At 53.0% G+C, this 14,390-nt stretch overlaps 1 protein-coding gene across 1 annotated transcript in view; it reads left to right on the forward strand.

Annotated features, from left to right (window-relative positions):
* CFAP46 (cilia and flagella associated protein 46) overlaps window positions 1-14,390 on the forward strand; it is a gene marked incomplete at both ends in the record, with an annotated part of 88,738 nt that overhangs the window by 53,711 nt on the left and 20,637 nt on the right. The window contains 10 exons of the mRNA XM_082855190.1: window positions 985-1,133; window positions 2,177-2,275; window positions 2,912-3,044; window positions 3,748-3,894; window positions 5,537-5,737; window positions 5,838-5,944; window positions 7,449-7,625; window positions 8,498-8,633; window positions 12,225-12,413; window positions 13,145-13,333. Coding sequence (XP_082711316.1) covers window positions 985-1,133; window positions 2,177-2,275; window positions 2,912-3,044; window positions 3,748-3,894; window positions 5,537-5,737; window positions 5,838-5,944; window positions 7,449-7,625; window positions 8,498-8,633; window positions 12,225-12,413; window positions 13,145-13,333 — 1,527 coding nt within the window. The remainder of the gene's footprint in view (window positions 1-984; window positions 1,134-2,176; window positions 2,276-2,911; window positions 3,045-3,747; window positions 3,895-5,536; window positions 5,738-5,837; window positions 5,945-7,448; window positions 7,626-8,497; window positions 8,634-12,224; window positions 12,414-13,144; window positions 13,334-14,390) is intronic.

Consider the following 14,390-nt stretch of genomic DNA (forward strand, 5'->3'; position numbering starts at 1 on the left):
TCACTGCTGTGGCCTCTCCCGCCGTGGAGCACAGGCTCTGGACGCGCAGGCTCAGCGGCCATGGCTCACGGGCGCAGCCGCTCCGCGGCATGTGGGATCCCCCCGGACTGGGGCACGAGCCTGTGTTCCCTGCATCGGCAGGCGGACTCTCAACCACTGCGCCACCAGGGAAGCCCCTTAAATCCTATTATCATCTTTTAGTGTCGGCCTCACCAGGGATGATCAGTTATTAGTCTCTCAAAAAAACACACGCTTTCCAGGCCACCCACATGCCACTGGGCTGGGATGTAACCCCTGACAGGGCTGTTTTATTTCGTTGCCCTTGAGCCTCAGGTGCGGGCTTTGGGGACCCAGTCGGGGCACTAGCCTTCAGTGGGCCCTCAACTCCACCTGCAAAGGAAGAGTCACAGGTGCTGTTCAGGCTCTCAGCTGCCTCTTCTGTCAACAGACATCCCAGGACACGTGTATCCCAAGGTGCCAGGTTCACATCTCTCGATTCACATCTTCTTCCATGTCTCGGCCCAGTCATTTTTGCCTGCATTGTTCACTCTTCAGTGCTTTTAAGCAGATTTTTAAAATAGCTCATCCAACTTCTCTAATTTTCTACTGAGAATATCAAACCTAGTGTGACATTATAAGAAGTATTAGTTCGTCTCTGTCTATATTGAATTTGAAAGCAATTGTATGTGTATATAAAGAAATGAAACAAAGACATTAATTTGAATGAAAGCAGACAGATTTTTCTTGTGAGCATCTTTATACTTGGGTGCTGAAGATTCCAGGAGATTGCACACGACAAGCTGAAAGCCATTAACTGAAGGACAGGAGGCAGAGAGCACATCACTCCTTCCCTCAACAGACACTAGTTCAGCCCCTGTGCACGTGGCACTGTGTGGACAGAGTTTCTGGAGGGAAGACCCTGTGAGCTGGGGGCCCACCCTTCCCCCGTCTTTGACCTTACGTGTTTGCTGTGTATTGATGTAGGCGTACAGTTTATATTATCTGGACCACTTGGTCGAGGCCCTGCAGAAGGTGTTCCTTCATGAGCTCGCCATCCCGGTCCTGCAGTTGGAGGTGCTCATTGCGGCCTCCGTGGTCGACAGCAAGAGCCTCGAGGACCTCTACCATCTCCGGTTGGTGCCACCTGCTTTATTTTGGGGGGAGCTGGGAGACATTCAAGTGGCTAAAGTGAATATTTCCCAAAGCAATATAAAACCAAATAAGATTTTAAAATATTAATTCTGCAGTTGACGATTTATATAAATAATAAAGTCCCTACGATTTGTAAAGCCAAATAAATCAGAATACTTAAACATAAAAATAGTATTTTTAGTTTTAAAATTTCTGCCTGGTTCTTAAGAGAATATGATTATGCCAAGGAAATACACACTGAAGTAGAATAAGTAGAAAAAAGGAGCATTTTTGTGTCTCCAACTTACTCTCAGATAGTTCAGGAAAACATTTGATATATATAAATTTTATATAAAATTTATGTGTAAATAAGTTTTAATTATTTCCTGAACTATATATGAAAGTTTATATATAGTTCAGGAAATAATTTTTATATATACAATTTTTATATTTTTATGAAGTTTTATATAAAATTTTAATAGATCTTTACATATATAAAATTGAGAGAGAGAGAGAGAGAACCTGGGTGGTGAAGGATGTAGTAATTCTTTGTAGTGTTTGTGTAACTTTTCTGGAAACTTGAAATCATTTCACAATACAACTGTTTTACACAAGAATCAAAGCAGAGCTTGTTTGCTTAAAGTTGTAACGGGTCAGAGCCCCACCCAGGGCACCTTGTCTTGACCTCGAAAGATGACCCTGAGGCTATAAATGCGTGTGGAGTAAAGTTCATTAATGAATGGAGTAAAAAAGTTCATGAATGAATGGAGTAAAGTTCATGAATGAATGGAGTAAAGTTCATGAATGCCTGTGGAGTAAAGTTCATGAATGAATGGAGTAAAGTTCATGAACGAGTGTAGAAACGTGCTCCAGCTGGAACTTGATGGAGCCGTCTGTTATGTTTCCCTAGTAATCTGGCTTAGCTTTACAAATTATAGAAAATAGCCTCAGATTATCCATTCCTTTTCCCGTTTACCAACTTGTATCAAGTTGGCTGAGCCCAGGGCAGCCCGACTCAGGGCTGACGCTCCTCTCGCCCCCCCAGACTTGCCCTAGTTTGTTCTGATTTGAAGTTGAGGGAAGCAGCCACTTTCCACGAGGAGGTGGTCGGGCACGCCTACATCTGCGACGTGGAGCAGGTGAGGTAAGTCAGCCGAGCCGCGGAGCTCCGCCTGCTGCCCTGCCGCTCAGGCACCGGCCCTGCTCTCGGCCACGTCTCCTCGAGCCCCAGGCCCCGTCTCCCACCACGGCTGGGCAGCAGGGGCAGTTCATTCCTCACTTGCCCTCCCGTGTGTGGGCGTCTCCCGGGCTGGGGCCGCGTGGCGGAGGGACACAGCACCAGGCGTGTGCAGGGGGCCAGGGGGAGCGGGACGGGTGAAGGAGGCGGCGTCCTGAGGGCACACGGGGATGGAGGGTCCCACAAGAAGCAGGGGCTGGGCAGGGGCCTCTGCGGGCTGCCTTTCCAGATGGGGTGGAGTTCTGGCCTGGATGTAAGTTTGAGATGCATGTTAAACATCCAGGTCGGGATGTCAGGCGAGTAGCTGGGTGCATGAGCCTGGAGTCTGGAAGAGAGAATGGGCTAGGAGCGCAGATTTGGGAGTCATATATGCTGCTAAACCATGGGAATTAAAAAAAATCTTTGTAAACACGTGAGTGGATAGCGGCTTCTTGTAGCTATTTTCATCTGTATTTCTTTGATTCCTACTGAAACTGAACATTTTCAGGTGTCTCTGGCCATGGTATTTCTTCCTTGGCATAATGCCTGTTTTACTTATATTAGCTGCAGAAAAGAAATTGCCTTGAAAAAGGAGAAAAATAAGGAACCTCTATTAGAAGAAAGTCTGCCAACACTGAGGGAGCCCCCCACTCCAGCCCAGCAAGCAGAGATGAAGCCCCTCGTAGCAAAGGATAAGGTAGCCTCTCTCTGCAGAAGCACCTCGGTTCCTAGCCCAGTGGGGGCAGTGACAGGTCCCGCTCCAGCCAGTAAGCTCGGACTTGTCTTAACTGCCTGCTGCCTCCAAATCCTGGTGTGGGGTTTCCTGGGAAATCCAGGGACCGATGGGATGTGTCCCCGCCCTGCGGGCCCTGGAAGTCCCCAGGGAAGACGGGACTGCAGGGCCTGAGCTGCAGTTCAGAGAGGCCAGGCTGGGAGTAGCGGGTGCCCCCCCGGGAGAGCTACCGTGCCAACCAGAAGGGGGAAAGGCCGAGGCCCTCGCAGGCCTCAGCGCCCACCGGCCGGCCCCCGACCCCGTCCGGTGGTGGGCTCGCCTCATATGGGCTCGCCCGTAAAGGAAATAACCATCCCCACCCCATGCTCCGAGGTCATGAGCACTTGTTACCATGGGAGTGCCACACCTGGGACTCCCTTCGTGGTGGGGGATGGCTGGGACCCGGAGTGCACAGAGCCCTCCTGCAGGACAGGCCAGGCGAGCCACCTGCACCCGGGACTGCTTGGTGGGCCTGGTGGGTGAGGAGAGACAGACTTCCCGGGGGACAGCCCGGCCACGGGCACTGGAGTGGGGGCTGGGCTTGGCGGGTGTGGGGCCGGTGGGGAACCTCGCTCGACAGCATGGGCCCTGCACCCACGCAGCACCGGCGGGCCTGCATGTCTTACAGACTTTGAAGATAGACGGAGAGACCGGCAGGGGCCTGGATGGAATGTCCTTCCCGCAGCTGTGGACCCTCAAGGCTGAAGTCCTGCTGGAGATGGACCTGTACCAGCCTGCCCGGCTGCTCCTGTCAGAGGCGTACCTGGCCTTCCAGGTGAGGCCACACCTGCCCGGCCCACTGCACCTGTGGGGCCTCTTCCCCCGAGTGGCAGCCCCCCAGCTCCGTGCCCCCGCTGAGACCCTTCTCTCTGGGAGGCAGGGACCTGTCTGTGCTGAAGCCTGTTCTAGAGCACCCGTCCCACTCCCGTGTGCAGATCCAGCTCTGCCGGAGGCCCATCCTTCACGTCCTTTGTCTGTCGGCTCCTCTGGTTTCTCGAGCTCCTTCATCAGAGTGTGTTAGAGCCTCTTTCTCCTCCTGTGCTGGGGGGCCCCTTCTGTTTGTGAGCCGGCCTCCCGATGTGCGTGTGGATGGGCGCCCCTGGCGAGGCCGAGGGCTTCGGTCTTGTTCCGAGAGGCAGATAGATAGATGGGGCCCCGGGGCCCCGACCCGCTTGGCTGTTTTGTTGCTGCTCATCGGTGTGGGCCCTGCAGGCGTCTGTGGCATCTCCGGGGTCTCACTGGAAGCCTGGGCTTCACCCGGCCTCCTCAGAAAGGCTTGACTCCAGCCTGGACGCTCAGATCTCAGCTCAGCCCCTCAGGCCCCCACTACTGTCTGCTGGGTTTCTTGAGCGTGCTCTGCCCCTGAGAACAGGTCTTTGGACCCTCCCCCGGCCCCGCCCCCTCCAGTGCCAACTTCTGGAAGCCCCAGGCTCCTGCCTCCTCCCCCAGCTCAGATGTGGCTTTCTTCCTGGGCTCTGTCCCCCGTGAGGACACACGCCCTCGGGAAAAACCCAGGACAGAGCGGAGCCACCCGTGTGTGCGTCTCTCCCTCCCCAGAGGTGGCAGCTCGGCTGCAGTGTCAGCGGCTCCCAGGGCCTCAGGCGGATGCTTCTGTCTCCGGGCAGGTTCAGGATTGTTCCCTGGGAGGGTGGGGCGAAGCTACAGAGCCACACAGGCTGACACTTTCTTTGTAGAGGAACTCCAGAGAGAGAAGCATCCCTAATAAAGGTACAAAAAATTCACAGCCTTGGGAGGTTCAGCTCTCTGTCTTAGGCAGGGGGACAGGTGTGTGCAGACCAGACTCAAGAGGGAGCGTGGCCTGGGAAGGGACCGAGAAGGCCGTGCGGCTGCTGAAGGGAAGCGGCCAGGGTGGGCCCTGGGGGGGGTGCAGAGGAGCACAGGCACGGAGGGGCTCCCGGGGGCCAGGAGTGGGGACCAGAGGGCGGACAGGTGGCCTAAGGAGGTGGGGGGCTGTAAGCCGACACCCACATGCCACAGGCGCCGCAGTCCCGTCTCCTGGCCTGTGGCCGTGCATCCGTGACCCTCCCTGTCAGCCTCCCCCAGACTCACGAAAGAGTCATCCACGCGCTGCCCTCACCTCCACCTGGCCGCCACCCGACCCTCCTGCTGCCAGGAGCGGGCTTTCCAGGGCTGTCAGTGCTTTCCAGAGTCAGGGGAGTAGGTTTTAACACACACACAGGCATCAAGCCCAGGCCCTGCGCCCTCACACTGCAGGCATGTCTCCAGACAAGAGCTCAGACAGTGTGTGCAGAGGCCTGGTGCCACGGCTGCCGTCTCTCTCTCTCTGTCTCAGTTTCTCTGTCTCTCTGTCTCTCTATCTCTTTGTCTCTGTCTCTCTCTCGCTCACTCTCCCCCCGCCCCTCCCCGTCCTGTCTCAACACGCACCTCCTTTTTAGGAGCTCGACGATCCTTGTGCAGAATCAAAATGCCTGCACCTGTTGGCACGGTTGGCAAACAAGGAAAAGAACTACGGCCAAGCTAGGAAGATGGCCGAGAGGGCCCAGCACCTGGGGGGCAGTGAGCAGTTCTGGTACGAGTCCACCCTGACCCTGGCGGACACACTCCTGTCCACCGAGAACGAGAGGAGAGAGGCAGTGGTGAGGGGCCGGCCACGTGCCCGCCCGGCGGTGCAGCCTGCGGCGGGGGGGAGGGGGCGGAACAGCGGGGGCCGCCATGACCCTGCTGGGCCTGCCTCAGGTCTGCCAGCTGTTCCAGAAGCTCATAGATACCTTCAACGTTCTTAAGAAGGAGAGACCGAACCGAATGCCCATATTGGAATTCATGACCACAGACCTAGAAGCCAGGTAATTTTTTGTAAGAAAAAATGTTAATCGGGCTTCCCTGGTGGCGCAGTGGTTGAGAGTCCACCTGCTGATGCAGGGGACACGGGTTCGTGCCCCGGTCCGGGAAGATCCCACGTGCCACAGAGCGGCTGGGCCCATGAGCCATGGCCGCTGGGCCTGCGCGTCCGTAGCCTGTGCTCCGCAACAGGAGAGGCCACAGCAACGAGAGGCCCGCGTACCGCAAAAAAAAAAAAAAAGAAAAAAAAATGTTAATCAACGTGAAAATAGTGGTTTACTTTTTTCCATCTATTAATCTTTAAGCCAAATTTCAAGCCTACGAAGTTCAGAGACTCCCAGGACAGGGCCCTGTGCCCACAGCGCCGTCCGCACCCCTTCCTGGCAGCAGGGCCCTGTGCCCACAGCGCCGTCCGCACCCCTTCCTGGCAGCAGGGCCCTGTGCCCACAGCGCCGTCCGCACCCCTTCCTGGCAGCAGGGCCCTGTGCCCACAGCGCCGTCCGCACCCCTTCCTGGCAGCAGGGCCCTGTGCCCACAGCGTCCGTCCGCACCCCTTCCTGGCAGCAGGCATTTCTCTCGGGAGGGGGCGGGTGGCCTTGTGTGTCCCGTGGATTCTCAGCTCCCCCGGAAGTGGCTCCGTCTCCGGGAAGCCTCTAAGGCTGGGGCAGGCCTGGCCTCTCCTCTCCCCACGTTGCCAGGCGGTCAGACGTCCTCCTGGGGTCTGTTGGTCTGTCTGCTCCTCTGCTCGCCAGTTTTCCGGGCCGCGTGTCGGGTCCACAGAGACAGCGCCAGGGTCTCTGCAGCTGCCTGGGAGGCGGGAGGCTGCAGGAGAGACCCCAAGTAGGACCGTCAGCTTTCAGATCCGCAGCTTATCTTCGAGCCATCCTCCTGGTCGTTTGTCTTCTCCCAGAGAGCGGTTTCCTCGCGGTTTCAGCACGGACGTTCGTGGGTGCCTTTCTCGTAGCTGCGCGAAGCCGCGAGGTCTGTCTCCGACGTTGGGTTTGCAGATTCCAGCTGAATCCGCCTTCTCAGAGCAGCTTCTGCTTCACTGACCAAGGAATTGTGGATTTTGCCCGATTTTGGTTTTCTGTATTCTCTCTTGGTCTTTGCTGAGTTCTTCCTGTGCTGGGAGAGGGCTTGTTCTGTCATGGCTGTTCTGTCTCTCCCTCTGGGATGGGTTCCGTGGCCCCTGTGCTCTGTCTCTGCCCCTAGCAGAGGCACCTCTGACGCCCCCTGCAGCAGCCTGCAGGTGTGACCTGTGAACGGATTCCATTTCCAGTGGGTTTTCTTTTCTGCCCCTGAGTGTTTTAAGAGAGGGGTGGGGTGGGGAGTTGTTACTTTCTAATTTTATGGCATTGTGACCAAAGAACGTGCGTGTCTTGTAGGATTTCTGGTGTCAAGAAACGCTGGGGAAAGTGTTTCTCCCTGCGCCCAGAGGGAAGCTAGAGGTGGGTGGTGGCCTTGACCACGAGTCTCAGGGAAGCGCCTCCCCGCCCCGCCCCCCCTCAGGTGTGTGAGCCTCCAGCTCAAAGCCGCCCAGGAGCCGGGGGACTCTGAGCCCTTCCAGAACTCAGCTCTGCTGATGGAAATGGATAATCGCTTGCTGGAAATGGAGGAGAAGTTTACCAGCATTGGCCACAAGGAGAAGTGTGTGGACATCAAGCTGGAGCGCGCCAAGATGAAGAGGTGGGTGGGCCCACGCCCCCTCCCGGCCCTCCGCAGCGCTTCCCTGCTTCCCCCACGCGCCCAGCTTTCCTCCCGGGCCACCCCCGCCGGCCGCCAGCAGGGCCTCCCTACGGCTGGGCTTGGCCGCGGGGTTCTGCGACCCTCCCCCAGAGACACGTACTGGGGTCCGCAGCCTCTGGGGGGCTCTGTCCGCCCACATCGTCCCGGCCCAGCCCTGGCCCCAGGCGCGCGCGTCTTCCCACGACCATACGGGCGCGGACACGCGTGTGCACACGCGGCCACACGCACGTCACCTCGGGAGGCCCGGGCGCTGCCCCCGCTCCAGCGGGCCAACAACCCTCCCACGTGACGCTCCCCTGTCCCCGCACCCCGCCCAGGGCCCCCCCGCGGTCGGGGCCACGCAAGCGTCCAAGACACAACAAGCAAACCAAGGGCAGGGTATTACAAACAGCCTTTATGCGGGAAAAGCAACCTGACGCCTGTGAAACCCAACCTAACACAATATTATCATAGAAGCAGTATATGTAGAACTTTAAAAAATGCAAAAAAACACAGACAGGAAAATTAGGGGTTTAAACCAGCACAGCTAATATTGTGGCATTGCTTCACCTGATGTATCAGCACCAGTTTAGTTATGAGCATAGTGTCATGCTGTGCTTACTGCATTCCTCCAGATCGCTCCTGTTTTTTTATTTTTTTCTGAGATATATTGAGAATATATTTCCAGGTAAAACATCTAATTATAAAATTTAAAGTACTAATAAAATATACATCATAATTACAAGAAAATTACATGCTACACATTTTGTTAGTACTGACGACGTAATGCTTTGCCATTCTTGTTCTAAATCCCACTCTTCCGTCCAATAAAGGTTATCTGCCCAAAATGAGGAAGATGCGGAACAGAAAACTGCGTGTTACTTGGAGGCACACGACCTGGTCCAGAGAGCTGCTGCCGAAGAGGAAGAGCTATTTCAGCGTATTCAGGGCTTACTGTCCCTTCAGGGTGTAAGTGTGTTATGTGATTTTTACCTCAATTTTAAAAAACCTAGAAAGCTATGGAGGAAATGCCCAAATGTTTGGAAAGTAAGTAGCGTACATCAAAATAACTATGGGCCAGAGAAGAAATCAAAAGGGAAATTATTTTGAACTGCAGTGCTGCAGGGGGCGCATATCCAAATGTTTAAGATATCTCTAATGCAATACTTAGGGGAAACTTTGTGGCACTAAACACCTGTATGAGAAGAGAAAAAGATCCCAAATCAATGATCTCACCACCCTCTGCAATGTGAAAGGAGAAAAAGCAAATCAAACTCAAAATAAGTAGAAGAAAGGAAATTGAAGATCACAGTACAAATCAATGAAATAGAAAACACAAAAATTAAAAAGAAAATCAATAAAGCCAAAAGCTGTCTCTTTAAGAAGATCTGTAAAGTGATAAACTTGTAGCCAGACTGATTAAAAAAAAAAAAAAAGAGAGAGAGAGAGAGAGGACATAAATAAGCAATATCAGAAATAAGAGCTGTGACATCACCACAGACTCTACACACATTAAAAAGATAATAAGGGAGTATCATGAGCGACTCTATGCCAAAATATATTTGACAATTAGATGAAACGGATGGAAAATGGCTTGGAAGACACAAACTACCAAAGCTCACTCAAAAAGAAACAGAAACTGAGTAGCCCTCTGTCTACTAAATAAATCGAATTTGTAGTTCAAAGATTTTCCACAAAGAAAATGTCAGACTCATATGGCTTTACTGGTGAATCCCACCAAACATTTAAGGAAAATTAATACCAGTTCTGCACAAACTCTTTGAGAAAATTGAAAAGGAGGGAATACATCCCAACTCTTCTATGAGGCTGACACCAAAACAAGGTAAAGATATTAAAAAAAAAAAAAAAAACAACCTACAGGCCATTATTCTTCATGAATATAGATGGAAAAATTTTAAACAGAATTTAGAAAATTAAGTCCAACAATGTATAAAAAGGATTATATACCAAGTTGAGGTTATCCCAGGACTTGTTTAACATTCAAAACTCAATCAATTTTGTTCACCGTATTTTTTTTAGAATTTTCTTTTTTTTTTAAATTTATTTATTTATTTTTGCTGTGTTGGGTCTTTGTTTCTGTGCGAGGGCTTTCTCTAGTTGCGGCAAGTGGGGGCCACTCTGCATCACGGTGCGCGGGCCTCTCACCGTCGCGGCCTCTCTTGTTGCAGAGCACAAGCTCCAGACGTGCAAGCTCAGTAGTTGTGGCTCACGGGCTCAGTAGTTGTGGTGCACGGGCCTAGTTGCTCTGCGGCATGTGGGATCTTCCCAGACCAGGGCCCGAACCCATGTCCCCTGCATTGGCAGGCAGACTGTCAACCACTGCGCCACCAGGGAAGCCCTCACCATATATTTTTAAAAATTAAAAATAAATGATCATCTTAATAGATGCAGCAAAAGCATTTGGCAAGATCCAACATCCATTTCTGATTAAAAAAAAAAAAACTCTTAGCAAACTATTAATAGAAGTGATCTTCCTCAGTCTGATAAAGGGCATCTATGAAAAGAACTAGAGCTCACATGTTGAAAGATTGAATGCTTTCCCCTTAGGTGAGGAAAAAGACAGCAATGCGTCCTGCACCACTTTGATGCAGAATTTTATTAGAGTTCTAGCCAATTCAACAAAGCAAGAAAAAGAAATTAAAGGCGTCCAGACTGGAAAGGAAGAAGTAAAACTGTCTTTGTTCACAGCTAACATGGCCATCTGTATAGAGAATCCTCTGTAATCTACAAAATAATAAAGCTGTTAGTACTAAGGAATGAGCTTAGTAAGGTTGCAGGATACAAGAACAATATACAAATATTATTGTGTATTTCCATATACTAGGAATGATCAATTGGATATTAAAAATTTTAAAACAACACCATTTATGACAGCATAAATATGAACTTTGACAAAAAAGTGAAAACTCGTACCCCGAGAACTACAAAACATTGCTGAGAAAAATTAAACAATACCTAGATAAATGGAAAGATATATCAAGTGCATGGCTCAGAAAACTTGACGTTATTAAGATGTCAGTTCCCCCCTAAATTATCTGCAATCCTGATCAAGATACTGCAGGGTTTGTTTGTTTTTTAGAAATTGACAAAGTGATTTTTAAATTTATATGGAATTTCAAAAGACCTAACATAGCCAACACAACTTTGAAAAAGAAGAACAAAGTCGGAGGACTGACACCACCTGATTTTGACTCACTATAAAAGCTACAGGAACTGAGACAGTGTGGTTTTAGGGTTAAAAATACACAGACATCAGTGGAACGTAATAGAGAATCCAGAAATAGATACACGCACAGAGACAGAAAACTGACTTTCAGCAAAGGTGCAGAGAGTTCAGTGAACAAAGTCCCATCTTTAGAACAGTGGTGCTGGAGCAACTGGACGTCCGCATCCAAAAAATAAACTTCAATTCTCGCCTCACACCATATGTAAAAATTAACTCAAAAATGGATCACAGGCCTAAATGTAAGAGCTAAAACTATCAAACTTCTAGAAGAAAACAGGGAGACACCTTGGCGGCCTTAGGTTTAGCAAAGCTTTCTTACGTGTGACACCAAAAGTGTGATCCATCAAACAATAAATGTATAAACTGGACGCTGCTCTTCAAAAGACACTAGTAAGAGAACGAATAGACACGCCGATGACGGGGAGAAAATGTTTGCAAATCATTTATCTGACAAATGTCTTGTCTCCAGAGTATACAAAGGACTTTCAAAACTTAGTAAGACATAAACAACCCAATAAAAACAGACCAAACATTTGAACAGACATTTCTCCAAAGAAAATATGTGGATGGTAGATAATCAGGTGAAAAGATGGCCAACGTTATTAGTGAGTCAGGGGAACGCCGATTATAACCACAGTGAAAAACCGCCGCACACCTGTTAACATGGTTACAACTTGAAGGACCGACCACACTGAATATTAGAACAACCTGAGGAACTGGGACTCTCCTGCGCTGCCCGTGGGGACACAACGTGTGCAGCCACCTTGGGAGGTGGTTTGGCAGCTTCCTGAAGAGTTAAGCACAGGCCCGCCGTATGCCCCAGCCGTCCCGCTCCTAGCTGTTTACGCAAGAGACGTGAAAGCACGTGTTCACACACACACGTGTGCATGAATGCTCACAGCAGTGGCATTTGTAACAGCCCCAGACTGTGAGTGGGTAAACACACTGGCACATCGACACGACAGAACACTGCTCAGCTGTACGAAGGGATTAACATACAGGCAGCAACGTGGATGGACCCTAACGTAACCACGCCGAGTGAAGCTCGCCAGGCAGAGTACATGCTATACGATTCCATTCGTGTAAACTCCGAGAAAGTGCAAGCTACCTTGTAGACCCAGAAAGTAGCCACATGTTTGCCTAAGAAGGAGGAGGTTGAGTCGGAGGGGGCAGGGGGTTTGGGGGCGAGGGTGCAGCCGTCATCTTCGTGGGTATCCGTACGTCGGCACGCGCGCGCCCGTCGGGGCTGACTGGGTGGAGGCGGAGCCTTGGCGGGAGCGCCCGTGCCGTGACTGCCTGCACGCGCGTCTCAGTTGCAGCACGTCAGCAGCCCTCTGGGGAGGAGGCTGGCGCACCTCAAGCTCAGCCTCGTGGAGGTGTGTCTGGACACTCTCCAGCGCACGTGGGAGGAGACCCTGGAGCGGCAGCTGGAGCAGGGCTCGGTGGACAAGCTGCTGGCCGACTACCTGCAGAGCCCCAGTGACTACACTTCTGTCGGCCTGGTAACCGTCCACGGACACTCACCAGTCCCCCGGGGCCCCCACCAACGGGGGCTGTCATGCTGCGGTGGGGCCTCCACCTCCGTGTGCCTGAAGTGCAGACCAGCCAGTGGGAGTCCAGGAGGCCAGGTTTCACAGGCCTCCCCCTGAGGTCTCTGAACCCTCAGAGTGGGTTCCCTGCCCCCGCAGCTCCCGGCAGGTCCCAGCAGCCCCCAGCAGCTCGGTGGGCCTCAGAAAGGCCCCGTCTAACTGGCTAATGAAAGCGGGGTCGTACTTAGGGGGAGACCCCCTGTGCACAGACGGCTTCCCTTCCCAAGGCGCGAGTTTGCTCTGACGGCCATGTCGTCACAGTAAGGAGTCCATAAAGGTCAGCTGCAGTCTGTTGAGAAAATAAGTTACATTTGCAAAATATTTGTTTTAGGGAAACATGTCCTGGCATTTTAGACGTTGTCTTAGATTTCATGAAGTATGAATCAAATAATTTGATGTAACTCTAAATGGATCAAATTAGTCCTGAAATGGAGCTGCATACAAACTCATGTCCTTGTCAGTCAGCCCCAAATTAAGGTTCCATCAGCAGACTTCAGACCCTCCCAACACCTGACCCTTGGAGACCCTCGCCACAATGCATGGGGTGTTAGAGGGTGGGTCCCACTGGGGAGGGGCAGCAGTGGTGGGCCTATTGCGTTTCTGGGGCGGGGGTGGAGTAACTGAGGCGGTCTGTGTCCCTGAAGAAGTGGTTCACCCTGAAGCGGACCCTGGCGCACACCGTGCTGGCCCAGCTGGGGAGCCTGCAGCCACTGTGCACCGGCTGCGTGGAGCTCCGTGCCCAGCTCCTGAGCCTGGCCGGGAAGGCCCTGCACCTGTTGGCCGTGCACGCAGACCCCCTGCACCCCGCCTTCTACTGGGAGGAGAGCCTCTTGGTATGTGCTTCTGCTTCTGGCTGGTTCACAAACCTACCACCTGCGCTTAAAAAACAGAAACAAGATATTTAGAGCTCACCTGACCTCAGTAAGAACTGAGGTAGCAAACAGGTCTCTGATCATCCCCGTCAAGAAGGGCGATGTGGGCTATGGAAGGAAGGAAAGGGCGGCAGCAGCCCTGCCCGGGGCCTGCAGGGAAGGACGGAGACAGGGACTTTGGGGACAGGCCCGAGGAGGGGCGGCCACCCTTTGCAAAGAACGGGTGGGAGAGGAAGGGCAGGCACACGGCTGGTCCTGGTCTGAGGGCAGGACGGACCCATCCTAAGTGGGGCATCCCACCCCACCCCAAATGTGGGTGTCCCTGGTGTCTCCCTCACCCTGGCAGCGCTGCACCTGGGCGTCTGGCCTGCACCTGAGCACTGGACCTGCATCCTATAGCACAGTGGGGGCCCCCGCCCACCTCGCTCCCTCCCCCGCCCCCTCACTCCCCTTCCCCACCCCCTCACTCCCCTGCCCCGCCCCCTCACTCCCCTTCCCCACCCATACGGTCAGGTGAAGCCCTGACCCCAGCAGCTGCATCAGTGCACAGAAGCCCACACCCTTCTCTCCAGCACTCCTCACCCCCCACAAGGCTGCCCAGCAGGCCTGGCGCCCCTCGGAAGGAGCTCTGGTGACAGCCACTGCCACTGCTGGCCGTGGAAGCTCCAGGTCACCGTCCTAGCCGCCTCTGCAGGTGCCACCTCCTCCAACTGGAAGGCACCTGCTTGGCGGTGCAGCCAGGCTTATCCCCGTAGACCCTGCTCTTTCAGGAGACCCCCAGCCCCGAGCAGCCAGGCGCCGCACCCCTGTGTGATTTGGGGCTGGTGCCTCCACTTCCCTGACCCAGCTGGGTGTGCAGGCCCCGGGGTCAGCCCGTGACTGTCTGTCCTGGGTCTCCAGGCCGCAGGACGTGACTCACATTTGAGTGAATTGATGGCGTTTGGCCCCTTGTTCAACCTGTATTTACTGAGCACCAGAGCAGGTGGCTCTGAGTCAGGCAGACGTGGACCAGATACAC

Source organism: Leucopleurus acutus (genome assembly GCF_964270905.1).
Source record: "Leucopleurus acutus genome assembly, chromosome: 14".
NCBI classification, from domain to species: domain Eukaryota; kingdom Metazoa; phylum Chordata; class Mammalia; order Artiodactyla; family Delphinidae; genus Leucopleurus; species Leucopleurus acutus.